We start from the raw sequence: 24,868 nt of genomic DNA on the forward strand, positions 1-24,868 counted from the left end.
GTTCAGGTCGCCAAAGGTACTCGAAGGAGAATGCCTTGCAGTTCAAAGGCAAGAGGTTTTCTTGCGGGCAAATGAGGTCTGCCAACCGACGGAGTCTGCAAAACAAGGAGGCGCCGAAGAACCACCGAAGGCGCCTCAAAGAGAAAATCGGGCCTAGAGCGCCACTAGCCACCTTGGCCAACCTCAGCCTTCCTGACTAAAGGCAAATGGGAGGAACGAGCAGGAAGCTCGGCCCTCGGGTCTGCAGCCTCGCGCTGGATTTGTCGGCGCTGGCCCGCCCATCCTCGGCTGCCTCTAGGGCCGGCTACGCCCACGCCGCTGCCTCCTCCTCCTCCTCCTCGCAGAAGAGCGTGCTTCGCCATGGCTTTCGCGACCCGTCCCTTCGTGCGCCTGGCTTCCACCGCAGCCGCCAAGAAGCTGGTGATCAAGCATGTGACGGTGGTCGGAGCCGGCCTAATGGGCTCCGGGATCGCCCAGGTGAGCTGCTGAACAGAGCCGTCAGCCCTCCGGGGCTGCAAATAAGGGGCGTCGGCTGGAGCAGCCCAGCTTAGAGCCTCCCTGGCCCTCCGCCGCCCTTGGTTAGTGCATGGAAAATCTGCTTCTCACCGCGATTGGCTTTCCCGAGCGCTGGGCTAAGAGCCCGAAAATCTGTGCCAAAAAATGCTTTTTATTAATACCAAAACGGAGGGCGATCTTAAAGTCATGTTGCAATGGGGGAGGGAATCAAAACCACGAGCAGGAGAAGGACACCGCAGCTCTCCAGGAATGCTGGACTACAACTCCGGGAATGCCCACTTAGTATGTAGTATGAGAATTATACTTCTCATGCAACATGTACTTTACTGTAGAATAGAATAGTTGGGAAATTCTGGGAGTTGGAAGTCCACATGTCTTTGCTGGGATTGAGAAACCCAGGTTGCAGGTGGAGCAGAGTTGATATCTGTAGATAAGATCCCATTAAGCTGAACTGAAACATAGCTACACTAGTAAGAGAACTGCACATGCCTCCAATGTGGTTTGGGGGTGTGGTGCTAAAGGTATAGTAAGAGAAAACCTTTAGCTGCAAGGGATATGCTACTATAACTTCCTTTGAAAACCTTAGGAATTATACAGGAAGGTGCTTTTTTCAAGAGGCAATTGGACTTTCTGGTTTTTCTTTGAAGATGTTTCACTTCTCATCCAAGAAGCTTCTTCATCTCTGAAGAAGCTGAAGAACCAGAGCTGAAGAAGCTTCTTGGATGAGAAGCGAAACGTCTTCAAAGAAAAACCAGAAAATCCCAATTGCCTCTATGAATAAGCACCTTTGGGACAAATATGACCTGGATGATTGAGAATCTCCATAGACACTCGGAACTTTCAAACTAAGTCTCATCCCAACATTTGTTTTTGTACCAGTGCCATTCCAGAATTTCTTTTTTTATTGAAGAGGCAACAAAAAGTCTCTTATTCCGCTGCCCCCCCCCCAAAAAAAACCCTGATAGCCTGTTTTTTTAAAAAATACAGTATTTAAATTAAAGCAACTGCGGCAGTTTCCAATAAGAAAAAATAAATAAATAATAGTGACACTTTAAAAAATCCCCACAAAACATAGCAGTCAAGGACTTTGTATAACTCCCTCTTCTCCAAGGCCTGGTAGAAAATAATGGTTTTAACTATTTCCCAAAGGGACAACCTTAAGGTAAGGCAGATTCATTAATTTCAGGGAAATTTCATTGATATTTGGAACAGTTGAATGAAGGAGCCATCTAGTCAAAAAACATGGCCAGCTTCCCTTTGCTGGAATGCTCAAATGGATAAGCAAATAGCTGGCAGAGGAGGTGGGCTCATTGGCTTAAACCAGGGGTCCCTAAACTTTTCAACTCATTAACCACTTCATGAAGTTTCAGTTCGTTCATCGACCATTTATTATATAAAAATGAATACTATTTAAGAGTACTATGAATAATAACAACAGCAATAATGGGTAAGCTTCGACAAGCCTTGAGAACTGATATTGACCACTTTGGGAGATGCTGGCTTAAATGGACTCTTCCAGCTGTATGATTTTAAATAACAGTTCCGGCAAGTGCTTGTTGAAGTAGTTAGTTGGCAGACCTCATTCGTGTAAATGTTTCACTAAACCACAGAAGCACCCGCAGAATGGTAGTCCTATGGCGAGATAGGTGGCAAATAAATTTAGCAAATAAATAAAACTTTTGTCAAAGCAACAGAAGCAGTATTGTGCTATCACAATGCAAGGTCCGTCTTTCATGTGTCCATATTACGTTGCAATACATACACAGCACTGTTCTCGGTAAGTTGACAATAACCCCCAGGCAGCTCTGCTGAACAGTATGGAAGTCTCCAAATTGCACAGTACCTTGTTGGTAGGTCTCATTCAAGTATCTAATCATATCGTTCTTTGCTAAGGAATTGATGCAATAAAGATAACTATATCTTTGCACTCTGATCCTTTTTGTTCCAAGTTAGTTGGGGTAAGAAAAAGACAAGTGGACATAGATAGCTTTAATTTGTTATAGCTTGAAAAACAGTTTATAGTTTGGAAGGGGGAGCAATTTTTTTTGGTGCTGGAGAGGCTCCATAACTGGAAAGGAGGAAGAAACCAGAATTGGTATGTAGTGTCCTACTGGCATGAATGGGCAGAGTTAGGATTTTTTCTCTTTTTTTTCTCCCCTTGGACCTTTGTGGAGAATGTGGAGCAAAGGTATCTTTTCACTAAAAACAAATAGCTTTGTTTTAGGGTTTCTGGTGCAGCTTTGGCTCCTTTTTATGACCCCAGATGGTAGGAAATCATACTACTGATGAAGTTGAGCAACAATGGTGAACAAAAAGTTTCAAGGATCAATGAAAAGAAACTTGGTTGTGTGCAGTTCTGGAACTGCAGGCTGCTCATCTCTGGATTAACATTATTTGTGAATTTAGTTGTAGTTTATGCAAGAAAACATGGATATAACAAACTGTGATATGCTGTTTGATGTAAATCTGACCATTGTTTTCTACATATAATGTTCTTGGGAAGGAGTCATGAGTAATTTTGGTAAAGACTGTAATGTACTGTTGCTTAAACGTGCTTTAAATACCATGGTTAAGCTGATTCTTATTGGGGGAAATTAACCTTATAATATCATGCTAGCATGTAATAATCTCCCTTCTCTTGTTTGCTATATTTAAATTGGTCGTGCATCAGTTTTTCAGGTCATATTTATTTATGTATTATAATACTTTTCCCGCTCCTAATTTCTACCTCTACTATCCAACAATTTATAAAATAAATCCCATGTTTGAAAGTACTCTGTATCTTCTTTTTCTTTTATTTTTAATGTCAATCTGTCTATTCCGCACAATCTAAATTTTATTTTTGAATTACATCATCCTCTGTAAGTGTTCCCTTGTTTTTCCAGTACTGTGCAAATACAATTCTTGCTGCTGTCAAAACATGTAGTATCCAATATAAGTTCCCTTTATCATATTGTTCAGGTATTATGCCTAGTAAAAATATTTCTGGATTATAATTTATATGTTGTTTTAACATTTTTTTCCAACCATGTATGTATTTTTGTCCAATGTTTCTTTACTTTTGCACATTCCTTTTTCTTAATTCCATCTATTACTGGCTCTTTTAGGCTGCAATAGTCTTGTTAAGAGTATGTAACAGGTTTGAATGTATCAGGCTGCATATTAATACATTACATGTACTTGTAAATGAAGTGGTTGCTTTTGAATTATCATCTTGCAAAAATAATTCACCTATGATCCTTTCCAGCTTTTCATTGCTTGCTTTTACTGATTGATTGATTGATTTGTCAAATTAAATTTGATGATTCCTTGGGGATTTAAGTCCTTGAGAACATGATTAATGCCATTTTTTAAAAATAAATCTGCCTATTGTTAGATATTCGTATAAGTACTTCCACAGAAAAGACTAGCCCAGAAATATTTTTGGTAACTTACCTTCTCAGCACAGGCTGTGTTTCGTCACTACAGCACATTAGCAACCTGAGACAACTGCATGCTTTGTATGGTTTATTCTTCAAGGGCACTGTTCCTTTGCTGCAAGGGATTAGGTGATTGGTAAGAAAATAGAAGTAACTTTTACACAACTTTTGCAAAGTTATAATTTGGCATTTTTTCATTCTAGAAGCAAGAGTTTTACATAAGCAGAAAAAAGTCAGAGGTGGTATTCAGCAGGTTCTGACCAGTTCTGGAGAACTGGTAGAGGAAATTTTGAGTAGTTTGGAGAACCAGCAACTACCACTTCTGACTGGCCCCGCCCCCATCTATTCTCTGTCTCCCGAGTCCCAGCTGTTGGGCTGGGTCTTCTTTTGTTGCCATGCACAGGAGAATGGAGCTGGAAAGCAGGTTAGTGGGGTGGGGAGGGAATAGGGATTTTGCAGTAACCTTTCCCCAGGAGTGGGGTGGGAATGGATATTTTACAGTATCCTTCCCCTGCCACACCCACCAAGCCATGCCATGCCCACAGAACTGATAGTAAAAAAATGGGAATAGCAAAGATGAGATCTACCATCTACGGTAGTGATGCATTTGAAACAGGCCAGATGTAGCAAGCTAATGGTGTTAACCATTTCAAACAGAGACACCACTTTTCCCAGCATCTACTTAATTCTAGAAAAACTCCAATCCACCGCCCCCCCAGCCCGGTTCCCGAGTTAAAACATTATATATATAATTGTCAGAAAACAATTCCTACTTGTAAACCACTGAGGAAGCCTTGCTGGGACATGAGCTAAAAGGTCCGCAAAAACAAAACCTGATTAGTACCTTGGCACTGATTTCCCAAAGCCCGGAGAACCCAACTAAGCATGTAGAGATCTGTTTCTTCCTTAAGCAGAGTCAGTTCGTTACTTGATTTAAGTATATAGTGTGTGTTTGGTGGGACACTCTACCAATGGAACAAAGTATTCAGCAGATGGTTTGGTATGGCCCAAGAGAAAGGAAGAGGAAGAAAAATGAGTAGGAGAAGCATAAGAACAATATAATATAATATTTCCGATAAATGGAAAAGCTTCATTGACATATGCATTAATATAAATTCACACAGTTATATTTAGGGATGTAAAATACGACTGAAGTGTGCAAAATGGTTTTGCTATAGCTCTTTGCCATATGCTGCCCATCCTTATCCAGGGCACACCACAGGTATGTGAACATGACGCCCATAATTTCCAACCAGCACGAATGTGTTGAGAATTTAGGAAATCGAAATTCACATATCTATGAAGTTCAGAAATACTCAGATAGATTATTAAGAAATATTTTTTGACTAGCATTTGTACAGAGTAATCTCAGGCCCATTTTGTATGGGTCCAGTCTGACACCCCTACTAAATGCAGAGGGCAGAGAAAAAATTGGTAATGGAAGGAGAAAATTAATGTTAGCTTCAACCCTAATTTTGTTTTCCTATTATTATTTTTTTCATTCATAAATGATTGGTATCTTCTGTTATGACACATCAGGCATTCTAATAGAAAAGCCTATCTGCTAAGGGCGTTGCACCCATTAAAATACCTGCCTCCATATTCACATTTCATAATGATGGGTATGGTTGGCTACCATAATTTAAATGTACTACCCATATGGATGATACAAACCATGGATAATTATATAACTTAAAAACTAGTTTTAAAACACTATTGTGCAAATTTCCAAGCACAACATTTTAAGGGACAAATTCACTCCTTGTGTTGAGTCATGGTTATATTAACTATGGTTAAGTAAACCACAATTGGCTGACTTTAGAGAAATTTATAAACCACAGTGGCCAGTTTCACACAATGTTCTAACTCAGTGCAGAGCAAACCATTTTAGCACTCAGCACAGTGTGTGAATCCACCCTATGCATTACCGACAGATTCCTTTAGAAGGAAGAAGACTTAATGGTTTAAAGATTACATTTTCCTTACTGGCTTTGGCAAATACATGTTAAAATGTAACTTTTCTAAAAAAAAAAATTAAGTGTTTCCATTTAAGGCTTTTAGAGAAAAAACAATGTTTCGTCTTTTTTGGCTGATTGCAAAATAGTAGTGTGGTCATTCCAGAAACAAATTGAGTAAGGTGTTTTCTTTTCTTTTTGCAATTATACCATCTGTCCGAACCAAGGAAGGCTTGATGTTCCCTTCCCGTCTCTTGTGTTTTGCTTGTACCAAAATCACAGTATAAGTAAGATACAGTACTGTAATTGCCATTTTCTGGACAGCTGGCTTTAATTATTTTCCCTCCATTGAGACTAACAGTACTATGGAATTATGAAGATGATGGTGTTCATCTAATTTCTTAAAAACAAACCGTTATGAAGTAATATCCTAATTAGGACAAGTAGAGATTGATATTCCAGGTCCTGTCCCTGTATGGAATGTCATATACTAGGACCAAAGAAGCTGCCCTTTCCTGTTGCAGGGCCTACCCAGTGGCTATCAGATTTGCTTGGACAACCGTTTGTCTGAAATGATACAGGATTTCCTAATTGAGCAGGGGTTGGGCTAGAAGACCTCCAAGGTTCCTTCCAACTCTGTTATTCTATTATTCTCTGCTGGCATTTTAAAAGGCATTAAAAACTAACACATGGAGGTTGGGAGGTGAATGGAATCCTTGAAATTGTAAATGTTTATCAAAAATTGTCAATATTTTGTGTATATCTGATAAATATATTGCTTTGATCTGGAATTTATCCTCCTATTTTGCTTTGTTATTTCCCCCCTGGTTAGCATAGAAGTTTCTGCTTTTACTTAAGTTTTAGTATTTGGGAAGAGTGGACAGAAGTTTGGTTAATTTGAATTTGATTTATTATTATTAGATTTTGAATTAAGTTCTCCAGGATGGATTCACACTTTAGTCTCTACAAATGTTAGGAGGAGCCTAAAAACTGTATTCAAAGGTGCTTCTGAAAACAGAAGGCCAATCAAAAGATAATGGAGTCTCTTTTTATGGAGCTGGGTCCTTTGCTTGTTCAGGAAGCTTGCTTGGATGATATTTGAGACATACGGTAAAATGATTTCATTTTTGTGCAGCACCATGCTTAAATTTCCACTTACTCCTGATGTTCACCTTAGAGTCCATCACATTTTTGTAGGAAATGGATTAAATTCTCTTTTTCCTCTCCCTTTCCTATCTTTTTTACAGGTTGCTGCTGCAACTGGCCACACGGTGGTATTAGTGGACCAGTCAGATGAAATATTAAATAAGTCCAAGAAACAAATTGAGGATAGTCTGAAGAAACTATCAAAGAAAAAGTTTGCAGAGAAACCTGAGGTGACTTTTTATAAATATTGACAAGGGTAGTGTTCTTTTTCATGTTCAGGCCAACTTTCCCTAATATAAAATAAAGGAGCCTCAACTATATTGGGAGATCACAAGATTAAGGAAGGCTGCTATGCAGAAATAAAATGTTGGAGACATGAGGAAAGCTAAACTAAAACCAAACAGGTACTGATTTTTTTAAAACTTAAAAAAAAAATCCAACATAAATAACCATTCTAAAAAGTTCTCAAAAAGTGCTTCTGCAGGTTACTTGTTGCATATGCATTTGTAGCCTCTAATCTCCCCTTTGAAGCCAAACCTACTGAAGTAGAACAACCATACTGCTTCTTTTTGGACCTGTCAGTGATTTTCTGCTCCAACGCACAGAATACTTGCTTTTAAAGTGCATCAGGCTGCTCTCATTGCTTTGTAAGTTTGAGCATTTCAGTAGCAGCCACCTTTTGCTTCAGGCATGTTGCCTTCAAAGCTTGTTGCCTTTAGTGTCTGAAGCCAAAAGTTGAGGCAAGAGGCACCTGCTTTATGCATTAATATTTTTTGAAAGAGATGGTGCAAATGTCCCGATTGTATAGAGTGAAAAGCTCAGATTCAGGTGTGTTGGTGATTGTATCTTTGAAGTTCTGCCATAGTGATAGATATCAGTGCTGACAGTTGGAACATGTGCTGCCAAACAGGGAGGGAATCAGAACAGCTGCACATGGAAAATTGTGTGAAGCCCCAGAGGTGGAATTTCATCATTTATTTGGGGGGAGGGGAGGACATAAAGCTGCCAGTGATTTCGTTTTCTCTAATGCATTTTGTTACTTGAAGGACAAACAATAATGTGTTAGTTTCCTGTATCAGTTCAGTGTGCACAAACAGATTCCTAATGTTTTATAAAATCACACTCTATTACATGCTTTGATTGTTATTTAAGATTTTTTAATTATTGGCTTTATTGTTACATTTGTGAAATGGGTAGCTATATAAATTTCAGGGTGGATAAAAATCAATTATTTTTTTAAAAAATAGATTTTTTTGAATTAAATCAGACTTTTAATTTTTTTATTAAATTTCTTTTAATAAAATGCTTTTGGAGTAAAAATCTAAAAACAGTTTTCTATTTAAGATGCATTAATAATTTAGTTTATTCAGCATGAAATTGAGCTTAGTTATGCAGCATGAGGCTTTATGTTCTGCAATATTGGGACTGTTGGTGAGTCAACAGCGGATCAGAGGAGGTGCTGCTGTGGGACAGAGATGACAGTAGCTCTTTAAAAGTTATGATTTAAATCAAGTTGATTTAAATCAAGCCTTTTTACTAGTGATTTAAATCATAATTTAATTGATTTAAATCAAATTCACTCTGATAAATTTGGCAAATAAATAAAGCTCAAATAAACCATGTTAAAGTTGAAGTAAGCTTCTGTTTATGCAGACAAATGTAACACCCAGTAAACAGATTTTATTGCTTTTCCAACTTTTGCAGGCTGGTGTAGAATTTGTTGAGAAGGCCTTAAAGAATATAACTGTGAATACGGATCCGGTCTCTGTGGTCCACAGCACTGACCTTGTAGTGGAGGCCATTTTGGAACACTTAGCCCCCAAAATTGAGCTCTTCAAGACACTGGATAAGTTTGCGGCGGAGTATGTTTTTAAAATTGTTATAGACAAGATAAATACAAAAAGTCATTACCAACTAGAAAGATGAAATATTAATTTGCAGTACTGTACCTTCTGATTATTTTGATGATTAGTCTAAGAACAGAAGTTTAAATACAGGGTTGATGTTCAGATTTACCCCCTCCTGTTCACAACCCAAATAAACTTTTGACCAGATGCATAAATAATCTGTTGAAAATATTAACTGTTTTAAGAGAAATGGGGAGAATGAACATTTATTTATTTCAAAGGAAAAGCAGCTTTGCTAGATGCTTTCGTTAAAGAAAATATTACAACCAATTTTGTTAATACCTGGAAACTGCTTCAGGATCTGTTCTTGAGGTGAAAAAAAATGAAACTTTGATTTTCGGTTTTGCTGATTAGAGAGATTTATTGTTATAGAAATCGCTAGTACATATTACTATGTAAAAGTGAAAAATAGAGGTTGTATGTTATTATAATTATTGTATGTGTTAAAAAGAGTCAGAAGTCAATGCTTGTCTTTCTTTTTTCCTTTTCCCCTATACTTTTCTCTCTTCCTTCTGTTTTCACTTTCTTTTTCATTATTTTTGTTTGCCTTTATATTTTATATTTCGATAAACTAATACTATATATATATATGTATGTATGTATGTATGTATGTATGTATGTATACGTATACGTATGTATGTATGTATGTATGGCATTCGGCTTTGCTCGGGTATTTTCCCACATTATAGTAGTTGTGCTCATTTTACCCACTCATTTTACCCACCTCAGAAGAATGGAAGGCTGAGTCAACCTTGAGCCTGGTAGGATTCGATCTGCCAAATTGCAGGAGTAGCTTGCAGTACTGCACTCTAACCACTGCTCCACCAAGGCTCTTCATGCCAAATAAAGCATTCCAAATAATATTTTGCTCACCAGAAGCTGATAATTCATCTTACTTTCATACTGACGGTTCTTATTATTTTAAGATATTCTCTACTCTGTAGGAGAGGTCTGAGTGAAAATACTAACTTCAGAAAGAAAGGAAGTGGTGTAATTCTCCACTTGTGATCAAAGATTAAAAAGATATTCCTACACCGAAGAATCATTCTGGTAAATTATTTAGGCAAAGTCCTATCTCCTTTTTCTTCCAAAAAAAGGTAATCATTGCTGTTTCAGAGGAATTACTGTTCAAAATTGAGCAATTTTATCAAAATATAATTGATAAAATAATCAACTAAATAGATTTTAAGGGTTGATGATGGAATGAATAGAGTACAAGCTTGTTTGATGCTTATATTTTTCATAGATCATTATATCCATATCGTTCCTTTTAATAGCAAACTGAAACAACTGATAGCAGAGTAGGTTGAATTTTGACAGCCACATTCTGCAAAGTGTAGAAAAAAATTGTAAGATGTGTTAAAAAAAATAATAAGACAGGTGATCAAAGAGTGATAAGAATCTAAAATAACTGAGTTAGGATTGAAGCACAGAATTTGGAGGAACATAGAAAAAGGCCAAAATTGGGCTAGAGATGGAATGGTGTATCTTGAAAGAAAACTTATCAATCAGGAATCCTAAAGAAGCGAACTATATCAAAAAAAATTTCATTTTTAAATATAAATAGCATATTGCAAAGCCTCATGCTGCAGTTTACTTCCCAGTTCCAGGTGTCTGATTTTAAGCTTACCTTCAGAGAACAAGAATGGTTATATTCTTGTGCAAATCTTTTGAAAAGCAGGAAAATAATTAGTCTGTACACTTCATCAGGGAAGTGTAATATTTAAGGCTAGCCATTCAGTGGGATCTGGGGGAGTGGTACAGGCCAAGAGGTGGAGCTCTTGCCCCCACAATCAGGAGACTGTGTCTTCGATCCTAGGTAAAGGCAGATATTTCTCTCTCTGGGCACACTGGGAATATATCTGCTGAACCAAACTCCGCCCTGGCAACAGGAAAGGCATCTAGCCATTAGAACACTCTGGTAGCTCCATTCAGTTGCCCAGACTCCACCCTGCAAGGGGTTATGATGATGATGATGATGATGATGATGATTCAATGGGATCTTGGGAATTGCATTCCCAAAAGTTGGAGAGTCAGGAGAAAGAGGGTGGACCCAGGACAAGAACTATAAAAACTAAAATACAATCAAAATACAATGACTAAGATTACTTTATGTATGTTTAATAATGGTCACATCCTGTCATATTAAATTTAAACTTTAGCAGCATCTTTGATAAGGCAGTGCGACTTTTAGTGGCTGTTCATTGTACCACTTTATTTTAAATTCCTGTTACATGCATCGGATGATGAAATAGTGCATAAATCTTTTCTAGTAATCATGGAATCTAGAGGTTGAGTTTATGCATTTTTCCTTTCTTTTAGCCTTGAGTTGCTAGTATGTTCATATTTTAATGATTACTCTTTGAGTTTATTATAAACTTGACTTATCAGAGAGATTAGATTCTTGCTGAGCTTGAAATGGACAATGATGTAAGCATTTCCCCCCCTTTTGGTTCCTTTTGTGTCAGATGATGCTACAAATACAGTAATAGTTTTATTCTTTTGGGGAATACTTCAATTTTAAAGGATATCTAACTGGTTATATATGCTAAAATATTTGATTTCTAAAAGAGAATGCCATGTGGATTGTTTATTAGGAAAGGAAGGCTTGACTATTTGAGGTTGTCTACCTGTTTATTTTTTACCCTGCTTTTATTTTTCACTACTCAAAGTGGGTACATAATGTTCCCTTCTACATTTGCTTTCATAAACATATGTGAGGGGTCGGTTGAGCTAGAGAGAGTGACTGGCTTGAATTCACCTTAGTGGTTTCTATGTCTACGAGTGGACTAGAACTGGGCATGGCTAGTCTAGTGAAGAGAAGGACCAGCGGAGACATGATAGCAGTCTTCCAATATTTAAGGGGCTGCCACAGAGAGGAAGGGGTCAAGCTATCTTCTAAAGCAGCCAAAGGCCAGACAAGGAATAATGGATGTAAACTGAGCAAGTAGAAATTCAACCTGGAAATAAGGAGAAATTTTCTGACAATGAGAACAACCAACCAATGGAACAGCTTGCCCTCGAAAGTTCTGGGAGCTACATCACTGGAGGCTTTCAAGAAGAGATTGGACTGCCATTTGTCAGAAATGCTGTAGGTCTCCTGCTTGGGCAGGGGGTTGGACTAGATGACCTGCAAGATCCCTTCCAACTGTGTTAATCTAAGAACTCTCGGTCACTGAGATTTTCTTAAAATATTATTAAAGCACCTCATCACAGTCTGTGCAGTAAGTTTGTACATTTGTAGCTTTTATAAAATTATCATCACTAAACTTTGGGAATGTATTCATTATTTTTTCCGTTGCGTACACCACCAGCGTATGTTCATGTGCATCCGTTCTTAGAAGGAAGGAACCAAAAACTGTAAAAGGAAAGATCAGAGGGAAATGAAATGAAGTTAGAGGGCAGTTAGTGAATGTAGGAAATGCAGAAGAGAATGCAAATTGCCTGTAGCTAACGTTCTTATGAGTACAAGAATATGGATTTTTCAATAATTATTTTGCTACTGAGCATTCTGTCTCTTCTCACTCTCTCTCTCTTTCGCTGTCTCTTTCTCTCCCTCCTTCTCCCTCTCTCTCAATTAAATATAAAAATTAAAAAATACATAAAATTATACAAGAGGGAAACGGAAGCTAAAGCAAATATAAACATACAAAAGGAATGTTTACAGACATGCCTTTATCTCTAAATGGGGACCATGTTTCATTGCAGTCATTTATGATTGGCCTATAGTATTGTAATCCTATAGACCATTACAGATTACAGATTTAAATCTGGAACCATGTGTTTGTGTATCTGATGCAGAACCATCTATCTTTTAACTGTAAATCCATTTTCTTTGTGCATATGTCAACTCCCATGTAACTGAGATAGACTATAAACGTCTGAAAATATTGAATCTCAATTTTGAGTTAATATATGTAATAGCTTCTTATAGAAATGAAACAAAAATGTAAATAAAGAATTTACAGGTAGTCCTAGACTTATGATTACAATTGGAATCTGTCATTAAGTGAGTCATCAAACGATCAGATTCAATTTTATGACAGTTTTTACCATGACCATTAAGCAAATCATGTGCTTTTTAAGTGAATCACACAATTGATAAGCAAATCCATTTTCCTCAATTGACTGCTTGTCAGAAGTTGGCTGGGAAGACTACAAATCATGATCATCCAATTACAAGATGCAGCAATTGTCATGAATAAGAGCCAGTTTTTAAGGACCCAGATTTTAATCATGTAACCCTGGGGGTAGTGCAATGAATATAAGTTCAAGCACAGGTCATAAGTTACTTTTTCTGAGACTGTAATAATTTAAAACTATCATGAAATGAATGAGTCAGGGACTATCTGAATTGATTGCTTGTTCATCTATATAAAGTGCAGTGAGGTAATTTCTAAAATATTAGGGGGAAAAGGTAGGATTTATAATATAATAATAGTAATAATCTTAAAAAGGATGTAATTAAACTATTGATTTTTTTAAAACCTCCCCTATTTTAATTTATGGGGGGGAAACAAGCAAAAAAAATCCAAAAACAAAAAAGAAATATATACATAGATATAATATTTTGAAAACCAATTAAAAAAAAAACAAAATAAAAATTTCAAAAGTGCAAACTAGCAGTCCCTTTTTTTCTTGCTTCCCTTTATTTCCCCTCCGGCCATTAATTGGTACTTGAATATTTTTATATTTTACTTTACACAATATTACTTGGTTCAATTGCTAGTGCCCATTATCAATAGGAAATGACCACTATTTGCACACCCTAGGTTTCATTTCCTTCTAATTTAATTGTTTACTGCTAGGGAAGCTCCAAATTTGCTCCAAATCAACTTGTATGTATACTCTTCATTATTTTAATTTAACTATTGAAAGAACCAAGTAGCTTTTCTCCAGGAAGATCCATCTCTTTCTATCCAAATTTTAGAGGTAGAAACGCAATGATAAATGATTAATTATTTGGGGAACAACATTTTGAATTAAAAGTATTTTTAAATGTTTTATTGATTTCCTATTGTTTACATTTTGTTAATACATCGTGTCATTTGGGTTATTTAATTGCTTAACAATACAGGTTACATTCTTAATCTCCACCTCTTTTTTCCAACCACTGGTAAAATAAAGTCCCTGTTTGATAATATTCTGTGTCTTCTATTTGTGTTAATAGTTAGCGTACATCTGTCCATTTCAGCACAATCTAGTATCTTCCTATTTATCGCTTCGTCTCGCGATGTTTCTTCATTTTTCCAATCTTGTTGAATTAAAAGTAAATTATTATATTAAATTAAAAGTAAAACATTGTTAGATGTTTGTAGAAAGAAGAGCTGCAACTAACATAAGGTGAATGTTATTTTCTCCCCAGGCATACAATATTTGCTAGCAACACTTCATCTTTGTCAATCACGACCTTAGCTAATGCTACCACTCGGCAAGATCAGTTTGGTGGTTTACATTTTTTTAATCCGGTACCTCTCATGAAGCTTGTAGAGGTAAGGAATCTTAAGAGTGTTCTAAAATGAATCTTGTGCCGTGTTCAATGCATGCTGCTATTTAAATGTTAATTGAGTTATTTATGAGCATAATAAATCTGGGATGCAAATTAATAATGGAAATAAATATATAAGTAAAATTTATCGTGTGGAGAGGATAAAATAGCCATTTGGTTTAAGATTCTGTCCCAACAATGTCCAAGCAGATACCAAAGAGAAATATAGCAACGAGCGAAAAAAGGACTTCAGGCATTGAGTGCCTTGAATCTATGGAGCTGGGGTGTCAAACTCGCAGCCTGTGGGCTGGATGCATCATGTGCTGGTCACACCTACCCCTGTTTTAGCGAAGGGGAAAAAGTCACGATACGTCACGTGATGATATGACACTGCGAGTTTGACACCCCTGCTTTGGATATTGAATATTGATATTGAATACATATTCAAGACTACAGGTAATCCTTGACTTACAACAGTTCATTTAGTGACCATTCACTAAATTCAACGGCATTGAAAAAAGTGACCTATGACCCTTTTTCATGGTCAGAATTCAGATACTTGGCAATTGGCTCATATTTCTATGACTGCAGTGTCCTGAGGTCATGTGATAAGTTTTTGCGACCTTCTGACAAGCAAAGTCAATGGGGAAGCCAGGTTCATTTAATAACTGTGCTACTAACATAACAAATGCAATAATTCACTTAACAACTGTGGCAAGAAAAATCGTAAAATGGGGCAAACTCACTTAACAAACGTCAGAGAAGTGGTGAAAAAGAAGTTCCTTGTCATAAAACTACAGGTGGTCCCCGACTTAATGACCATGATAGAGTCCAACATTTCTGTTGTTAAGTGAGACATTCATTAAGTGAGTTTTGCCGTATTTTATGACATTGTCACAGTTGTTAAGCAAATCACCACAGTTGATAAGTTGATAAGTAACCTGGTTGCTAAGGGAATGTGGCTTCCCCAGTGATTTTGCTTGTCAAGGGGATCACCTTGGGAGACAGCAACAGTCATAAGTAAGAGTCTGTTCTCGAGGATCTCAATTTTGATCACATTGTCATGGGGATGCTATAAAGGTCATAAGTGTGAAAAATGGTCCTAAGTCACTTTATCAGTGCCGATGTAACTTTGAACAATCACTAAATGGACTGGGGTGGGGTTTTTTTGCAATATTTTTTTTATTTTTAATGCAATCATTCCATCTTCAGTTGAACAGTGTGTGGTCTGGGTACAAATATCTTTGTTAAACAGTAGTCAAAGTTACAACATCCTTCGTTGCATATTAATTCTGCAATTTTTAACATAGTAATGTCCACCTATTGATTATACAATGTTAACATAGTGATATTCAACATGTTAGTTATCATCTTTACTTATCTCTTTTAACATGCCATCTTTTATTTTGTTACCCTATTTCTAACTTCCATTTTTATTATGTAGCTCGGGGGTTGCATAACTAGTGAATGAACTGTTGTAAGTCGAGGACTATCTGAACTTGAGATTTAAAGAAATGAAGTCTGATTTGGTTAAATCTCGCTCCTATACCATGATGCAGTATGAAATTGCTTTTGAGATTGTGGAAAGTCTCTTCACTTTGATAATGTCTTTGCTGCTAGGTTATCAAGACGCCGATGACGAGCCAGAAGACTTTTGAGTCTCTCATGGATTTCAGCAGAGCCGTCGGGAAAAATCCAATATCGTGCAAGGCAAGTTTACCTCAAAATTAAGAATATCAGTGCAGTAGGTTCACACCTGGCCACCCTGAGGATTTTTTGCCTTGATCTCAGTTTGGAAGCACATTTTTTGATGCTAAACCACCCAACCACCTAAGATGGAGGTGGTATAGAACTATAAGAATATTACTAGAATATTTTATGAAGCCTGGTTTTAGTCTAACATGAACCTGGCCTTGTTTCCTCTTTTCTCCCACTATACAATAATGGCAGGTTGATAGTAGCCATCTGTATATGTAACAAAAAGAGTAAGTAATTTGTTTATATAGGCCAGGGATCTCCAAACTTGGCAACTGTAAGACTTGGGGACTTCAACTCCCAGAATTTCCCAGCCAGCACTTGTGGAATTGAAGTCCACAAGTCTTAAAATTGCCAAGACCCCGTGATATAGGTAGTCCTTGCTTATCAGACCCAATGGGGACATGCATTTCCATCGTTAAGCAAAGTGGTTGTTAGGCAGAACATCACATGACTATGCCACCCAGCAGTGGCTGTTTTGGTAGGCCTGATTGTGGTTGTTGGGCAAGGACCACACTATTGTTAGGTGATGACTGACCTCCACACACCTGCCACATTTGCTGCTGCTTCAGTTCTGAACATCTTTTTCTCCTGTACTCCACCTCTGCTGCCTACCCAGTGGTGGGATTCATTTTTTTTTACTACCGGTTCTGTGGGCCTGGCTTGGTGGGCGTGGCAGGGAGTGGTATATGCTGGTTCTCTGAACTACTCAAAATTTCCTCTACCAGTTCCCCAGAACTGGTCAGAACCTGCTGAATACCACCTCTGTGCCTACCCCTATCATCCCCACTGCTCTCCCCAGCTGGCTTTCAAAGTCTTCTTCCCCCTACTGCTTTTGAGGTGCACCTGGTCTCTTCAGGAGGCCAGAGGTGGCAGTGAGAAGAGCTTGGTGTGAGGGATTGCAGGGGTAGGAAACAGAGCGTAGGACTGCCCAAAGAATGGAAATGGGGGAGAGAGACAGGTGGGTGGGAAGAACCGAAGTACATACTATAGCTGTAAATGAGTCTGCCAAGCACCCAAATTTTGATCAGCAGAGGGTGCTGCAACAACCATAACTTTGAGAACTGTCCATAACTACCATTCATTCAGCAATAGCTTGGCAAAACTGCAGAACTTTGAATGGTTATTGAATGAAGAATGTTAAGTGGGGACTGCCAGTAATACTTATATTGTAAAAGTGATCTATTTTACCATAAATCCTGGTGAGGTTTTTTTTTTTTCTTCATAGGATACTCCTGGCTTTGTTGTGAATCGACTTCTTCTGCCTTACCTGATGGAAGCAGTTCGGCTTTTTGAGAAGGGTAAAGTTATAGAAAATCGTCAATCTACCAACATACATGTACATCTCCACCAATATTTGGGACTGCAACGCCCACCACCTTGCCTATGTTTTCTTTTTTTAAATCTGATAGCTGACTTTGGTTCTAGTGAGAATTAAGCAGGTTTTTCTTGTGCCTGTCGCCTCTTTTCACTTCCATGTCTTTTATGACCAGCATGATTTTACGCCAGTCACCTCAGTCACTCTGTTTCTCGGCCCAACCCACCTCACAGAGTTGTTGTGGGGAAAAATGGAGGAAGACGGTATTTTGGCTGTCTTGAGTTATTTGTAAAAATAGTAAAGGTGGGTTACAAATATCTACAAAGGTGGGTTTACAAATAAAATGTCTTTTCCTAAGAATAAAAAGGCCAAATCTGGTGACATTTAGCCATTTCCCAAGATTTCAAACTTTGTAAGATTATTTTAAGGATTCTTGAGGTATCTTGGACAACAAGAGATACCTCTCCACTTAGATAGTGATCCTTCTAGCAGATAGTAACTTCTAGCAGACATAGATGATGATAGATAAATGGATGGATGGATAGATGGATGGATAGATGGATGGATGGATGGATAGATAGATAGATAGATAGATAGAAAGAAAGAAAGAAAGAAAGAAAGAAAGAAAGAAAGAAAGAAAGAAAGAAAGAAAGAAAGAAAGAAAGAAAGAAAGAATACTTTATTGGCCAAGTGTGACTGGACACACAAGGAATTTGTCTTGGTGTAAATACTCACAGTAAAAAGAAAAGATACATTCGTTAAGAATCAAGAAACATAACGTACAACACTTAATGATAATCATAGGGTACAATCAACAATCAAATCATACTAGGAAACAGTCTATATAAATTGTAAGGATACAAGTGACAAAATTACAGTCATAAGTGGAAGGGGATGGGTGATAAGGAGTGATGAGAAGATTAACAGTAATAGTAGTACAGCCTTTGTAAATAGTTGGAATAGTGTTGAGGGAAATATTTGTTTAGCAGAGTGATGGCTTTTGGGGGGAAAACTGTTCTTGTGTCTAGTTGTTCTGGTGTGCAGTGCTCTATAGTGTTGTTTTGAGGGAAGGAGTTGAAACAGTGTATGTCCGGGGTGTGAAGGGTCTGTATACTAATAGTGTTCGGATGTATGAAACCAAAAATTATTCCTTGATAAGTTGGTACCTTCCACAGTATTATGTCCTTCATCCACACTAGACCCAAACTGAGGAAGTCTTTGCAAAGCCCCTGGGAGAAATCCTAGAATGAAGCTGCTTTATTTAGGAGTCTTCTGTTGTTTTCACATAGATAGACCCTTCAAAAAGCTCACTAGTTCATGTAGTAGGAATTACTGTTTCTAGTGTAGCTGAACAAAACCTTACATACAGAATTATTTCCAAACAAAAGCTATTCAGTCGGGCAGTAAATCAAAATATGCATGTTCCAGCCAGAGGTGTATGTTTGGGGAAGAGCAGGAAAAAGCCAAGGACCAGCCTGCTCAATCTTTCCATCTCTTTACTTTTCCTATCTTCCTGTAGCTGTCATTGCCAAACTCCTTGTCTTCAAGGGCATCATATCCAAACAGCCCATCCACTTCCCTGGTCTTCCCACCACTTCCCTTCCCCGCCTCCCTTTAGTTATCTATGATACCCAGTCATCCTGCTCCCACGAAAATCTTTCCTGAGGGGAGGCACTGGGGAGATTCCAAATAGGGGAGGCAGCCTGCTGCACTTTTTGCCACGTCGGAAGCAAAGAGATTGACACAAACCAGGAACAATCCAAATGTTCCTGATTTTGTTTCTGCTGAGCAACAGCGCACCCAGAATTGTTTGGCAAAATACATTTTCCATTTCGTGCACTTCCCTAAGAGACCTCTTTCAAATTTCTGTTTAAATGACAATGAGTGCAAAAAAATTCATTTCCTTCCAGCCAATTTTGTTATGTAGGGTAATGTGTGTTCTGTATCTGCTGGGTTTTTTTAAAAAATAAAAACCCTCTCCATCTCCATTTCCAAAAGCTTCTTGTGACATTAGGGAAATAAATTTACATTCTGGTGCTTATTGCTGGAATTGGAAGTACGGTATAATTAGCCTTTTATGTTTCTAGAAAAATCCATATTAAAATTATAGTTGCAATGCTGAATGAAGTAAGGTTTCATTTTGCAAGCGATTGACCTAAAAGTGCTGAACCTGGTGAGATTGTGAGTATACAAGCAAACAAAAGGGTGATGGGGTGTTTTAATCCCTGGAATAGATTAATTGATGTCAACTAAATTGAACTAGGCTCAATGGCTAAGACGCTGATCTTGTCAGTCAGAAAGGTCAGTAGATCGGCGGTTTGAATCCCTACCACTGCATAACAGAATGAGCTCCTATTACTTGTCCCAGTTTCTGCCAACCTAGCAATTTGAAAGCATGTAAAAATGCAAGTAGAAAAATAGGTACTACTTTGATGGGAAGGTAACAGTGTTCCGTGCGCCTTTGGCATTTAGTCATGCCAGCCACATGACCATGGAGATGTCTTAGGACAGCTCTTTGGCTTTGTAACGGAGATGAGCACCACCCCCTAGAGCTGGAAACAACTAGCACGTATGTGTAAGAGGACCCTTTACCTTTTAAAGTAGAATAGAACAAAGTTCTTAGTTTTTTTAAGGTGACTCTCCATGACTTGATTCCAAAACTACCACAAAACTGCCTCGAGGAGTGACTTTGTGAAAAATTGGAAGATTCCTAACTTTGGATGATTTTTTACTCAATATTCTGCAAGTTTAGTGCCCTCCAAATGTTTGGCCTTCAATGACCAGCATGGCAATGAGTGGATCATGTGGAATTATGCAAACTGAAGTCCACACACCTGGAGAGCAGCCAGGATGGGGAAGATGTGTGCTGCTTGTTGCCGTGTTGTTGGAAATACAGGATAATAAGGATAATTATTGTCCTTTTCTTTCAAACCTAAGAGCCAGTTAACTCTTGAAGTAAGCTGTGTGTTCTTCAAAGCAAGCATGGCTGCTATATAAAGAGCTAAATAGAACTTCCCTCTCTAACTATTCAGGATTAAGCTCCCTTTTATGATTGTCTGCTATTAAGAATATTATTTCAAACATTTTCTTTGGAAGGCAGCCTTTCCTCTCTTTACAGATGAAAGACTTCCATTATCAAGATCCTGTAAATATATTTTAGATATTAAATGCTTCCTTTGTAGATCTTATAAGTGTTTTTTAGCTTGTGAAGCAAGATTAGCTGTATTTCTTGCTTATCCATAAACAAATATTGCTAATTACTGCTCAAAGGCAGAATAAGAATAAATTAGTGATTTTTTTTTTTAAAAAGGACTGATTTTGAATAAAGAACTTTTTCTCAAAAATATTGCCACAAAACGTTGCATTCCAAATTTAATCAACCATTACATTTGCACAACTGAATGGGTTTATTTTCTGATTTGAAACTTTTTAATTTATTGAACTTTATTTAATGGTAGTGCTTGAATCCAGCTATTGTTTTGACTTTAAATACTTTATAAGAGGGAATTGAAACACATACATTCAAATGATTGTTACAAGAAATAGGGTAGCATCTAATTAAAATAATGTTTTAATTGTCAGATTACACTGGCAATGTTTTATGGCTTAATGTGGAATAGATAAAAGCTCTGACAGGCTGGTTTCCAAAATTTCACTTTGCTGAGAACATTTTCTTCACTGAAGTAGAAAACTTGTGGGCCACATGCTGCCAACATTTGGTAAAATATGAGAAAGTTAACATTAAAAAAAAGAACAAAAATGCTTATGATAAAATAAATATGGTTAATATATCTCCCATTATTCAGAAGACAAAGCCTTTAACTGTCAGACCTGGAAAAATGTGTATATCTGGTTTTGTAGATCAGCCATGTTGCCATTGGGATGATTTAGCATATGTAGTGAATGCCAGACTAGAAGTGGGTTTCTGTGTACTTCTCACTTTCTTGATGACTGTTATTCTTGCTGTTGCAATGCATGAGACTTGTTCTTTAGAGACACTGTTAGGTAGCTAGGTAAATATACTCAAAGGGAAGCCATTTTGAACTATGGGCAAGAAGCTTCTACTGTTTATTGGTTGCTTCTCTGGCCCACAGTTTTGGAGGCTTTGTGATATAATAATGCAATGCCTTAGTCAACACTCTTCTGCAAAACTGCTGATTTACTATAATTTTGATTTGGAGTTGTGTTGTGTTATGTAGTGCTATAAACTCGATTCTTGTTCACCAGCAAGAGTCACTTTTAGTGATATGGGCAGCTATATAAATTTGATGGATGAATAAAATAAAAGAGAGAGAACTCTGCCAATTCAACGGTTAAATCTTTTGTCTAGGAGATGCATCAAAGGAAGATATTGATGTTGCCATGAAACTTGGGGCAGGTTATCCTATGGGCCCATTTGAACTCTTAGACTATGTCGGCTTAGATACCAGTAAATTCATTATAGATGGTATGTATATCATTCTGTTTGAAAATGTAAAAACAGTCACGCTGGATAAAAAATTACTTGTTTTTGATGTGCGATATTTCACACAGTGACTTAATACAACAAATGTGATCAGTTTGTCTCTGCTTACTATTCTGATATTTTTTCTACATATAACTGTGGAACCAAAGCAAGGGCCGGAGCCCGGCTTGACTGGCCAATACAACAGAAGATAAAAACATGAGAACCCTATGAATATTTATCCACTTCTTCAATTTTTAAGAGTATTATGAATAACCTGAGATTTGTTATGTGTAAAATTCCCAGAAAAAAAGATTAATAATCCAATTCCTTTGTGATCACTTTGTTATTTTGACCTGCCAAGTTGTCTATCGGATTAAGTTAACTACCTTAATGTTAACTTAACTGGAAAATAGTCTTCTTTAAAAGGGTTGCAATATTTGAACTGAAATTCTCTTGTTGCTTTGCGTACAAGTATGGCAGCCAGCTTTATCACTTTATTAAAAAATGTAATTAGTTTTGAATGAGAAGGTTTGAAAAATATATAAATATCTGTGACACGTTATCAGATTGAGGTGTTAATGCCTGTATGTTTTTCCCTCTCTCTAATCAGGATGGCATTCATTGGAACCGGAAAATCCTCTTTTTGCTCCAAGCCAGGTTCTAAATCAGTTGGTAGAGGAGAAGAAACTTGGAAAGAAGACTGGTGAAGGATTTTACAAATACAAATGAACTTTCCAATGTGCCATGTTTTTCTGACACGCGTAAGGAAAGCTGCTGAGCATTTCCATACAGTATTTGTAATACTGCTTAATCAGGGCCACAAAAACCAGTCAGTGCTGTATCTTGATTATAAACGCTAAGCAATTTATTTCCACAATGTAGCCTTATGGTATTTTAAATCACTGGGATTTATTCGGAGCTTTACACATTGAAGTGCCTTTTTCGAAATTACCATGGATCTAAACACATCTCAGATTTATAATCCTCCATCCAACCAGTAGAAATTTTAATATGAATAAAATACTTCAAATATAGAGTTGCTTTGATTTCCCCACCCACCCACCCCCACCAGTAGGTGGCAGTGTAAAAGCAGAATATGAATTTAACATTTTCCTTTTCAGCACTTTATTCAGTAATAAATTATATTCCTTTAGTATATAGCTAGATTCAGCACATATACCATTTATTCTTTTTTTTCTTTTTATGCCTTTGTATATCAATCAATCTGCATGTCCGTGTCTGCATCATAGAACACAAGTTTGCTACAGAATATGAACAGCAAGAAGGCAGGAGGGACTTTTTTTAAAAAACAGGAGAAAAGATAACTTCCACGTTAAACAAATATAAATAGACCACCTTAAAATGTAATACTAAATGGTAACTTGCAGGAACTGTTTTGACACTGAAAAATCAATACAATGCAGTGGTTAAGTCAATGAACAAGCAACAGGAAATAACAGGTTGTATCTATCTGCAGCCGTGGAAAATCACTCAAAGTATTTTGGGGTGAGTGGAAAGCTAAAATGGAAAGCTAGTTTTGCCAGTTGTAGAGAAAAATGCAGTTTATAAATCTAATTAACAATGTTCTGTAATAGGACAGAACAATAGCATTGCCCTTAATGGTTGAGAACCTCCCTTCAGTTCTGGTGTGCCCGTCAGAATCCTTGGAGTATCTTAATGAGGATTTAAATTTGAAAAAAATCTTGACTTAAATAAAAAGCAAGACATGATGCTAAATGCTAAGTACTAAATTTGTATGATTCTCTTAGTATTGTTGGGATTTTGTTAAGTAGCAATCTCATTTATTGAAGCAAAATATTATTAGCTGCTTAGATCTTAGGGTGAAATGCATTCAAAATAGTACCGGTTGGAACTTAGAACATTGCCCGACTTATTTCTCTTGATCCTTTCTTGTGTGTGTAGAATGGCAGACAGGAAAGCACTGAGGATGTTCAGGACACTGCAAGGAGTACAATGCCATAAAGGGAAATTGTTCAGAGCAGTGGTCCTCAACCTTTCTGGCTCCATGGACCAGCAGAAGTGGTGTGGGTAGCAGGGAAGAGAAAGTTTTGTGCTCGCAACCTAGCTCCCTTGCATGTGCAAATGAAATTTTACACACTTGCATGGTCCAGTTCCCAACAGGCTATGGACAGGTACTAGTCTGCGGCCGAGGGATTGGGCACCCCTGGTTTAGAATGGGGCTCTACTGTTGGGTATAGTTGAAGACCAGATATATCCCATGCAATGTTCTTTTCGAAGGTCAAGAGTGTGTATTGCTCAACTACCTGGAAGTTGCTCATATTAAAGAAATGATAAATCAAGATTAAATCTATTGCTAGAGTTGTCAGGTTAAGTCACAACCTGCAGTCCTCAGTACTGTGCACAGATGTTCAACAACAAAAAAGGAAAAAATTGAATAAATTTGAATATGTTTTCAATAAAATTGAAAATGTTTTGCTGCTAATCCAAGAAACTCCTTCAGTTCCAAATAAGCTTCTTGAATGAGAAGTGAAATATTTCCAAAGAAGAAACCAAGAACGTCCAGATGCCTTTTGGAAAAGCACCTTTGGGACAACTATGATTGAGAATCTCCATAGATCTAAGGATAAGAAATGCTGCTCTATAATCTCCCAGAAGGCCCCTGAAAAAAATAGCTAATATGTAAATGCTTGGTGATTTGCAAGAGAAACTAGAAGTCTGGTTAACTTATTTAAAAGTGGAAGTTACCTAATGACACAGAACTGGCCAGCATATAACAGAACTTATAAGTTGGATCAATTTTAAAAATCAAGGACATAAAGACAGACCATATCTGGTAGAATGTTCACAGTCTTTCCATGAGTGAAAAAGAATGTAGTCTTCGGTTACTCAGTTACCACGGGCCTTTTAAGTATTATTAACTGGGCTTCCGGTTTGA

General features: G+C 37.4%; 1 protein-coding gene across 1 annotated transcript; it reads left to right on the plus strand.

Annotated features, from left to right (window-relative positions):
- Window positions 1-337: 337 nt before the first annotated feature.
- On the plus strand, window positions 338-23,688 carry HADH (hydroxyacyl-CoA dehydrogenase). Its single transcript, XM_087935958.1, has 8 exons — window positions 338-477; window positions 7,138-7,266; window positions 8,741-8,898; window positions 14,309-14,435; window positions 16,052-16,141; window positions 17,415-17,487; window positions 21,835-21,951; window positions 22,562-23,688. The coding sequence occupies exons 1-8, from the start codon at window positions 361-363 to the stop codon at window positions 22,678-22,680; spliced, it is 930 nt and encodes a 309-aa protein (XP_087792084.1). The 5' UTR covers window positions 338-360; the 3' UTR covers window positions 22,681-23,688.
- Window positions 23,689-24,868: the final 1,180 nt, after the last annotated feature.

The sequence above is a fragment of the Pseudonaja textilis genome, chromosome 6 (genome assembly GCF_049901715.1).
Source record: "Pseudonaja textilis isolate UNSWEBS1 chromosome 6, rPseTex1.2, whole genome shotgun sequence".
In the NCBI taxonomy this organism is placed as follows: domain Eukaryota; kingdom Metazoa; phylum Chordata; class Lepidosauria; order Squamata; family Elapidae; genus Pseudonaja; species Pseudonaja textilis.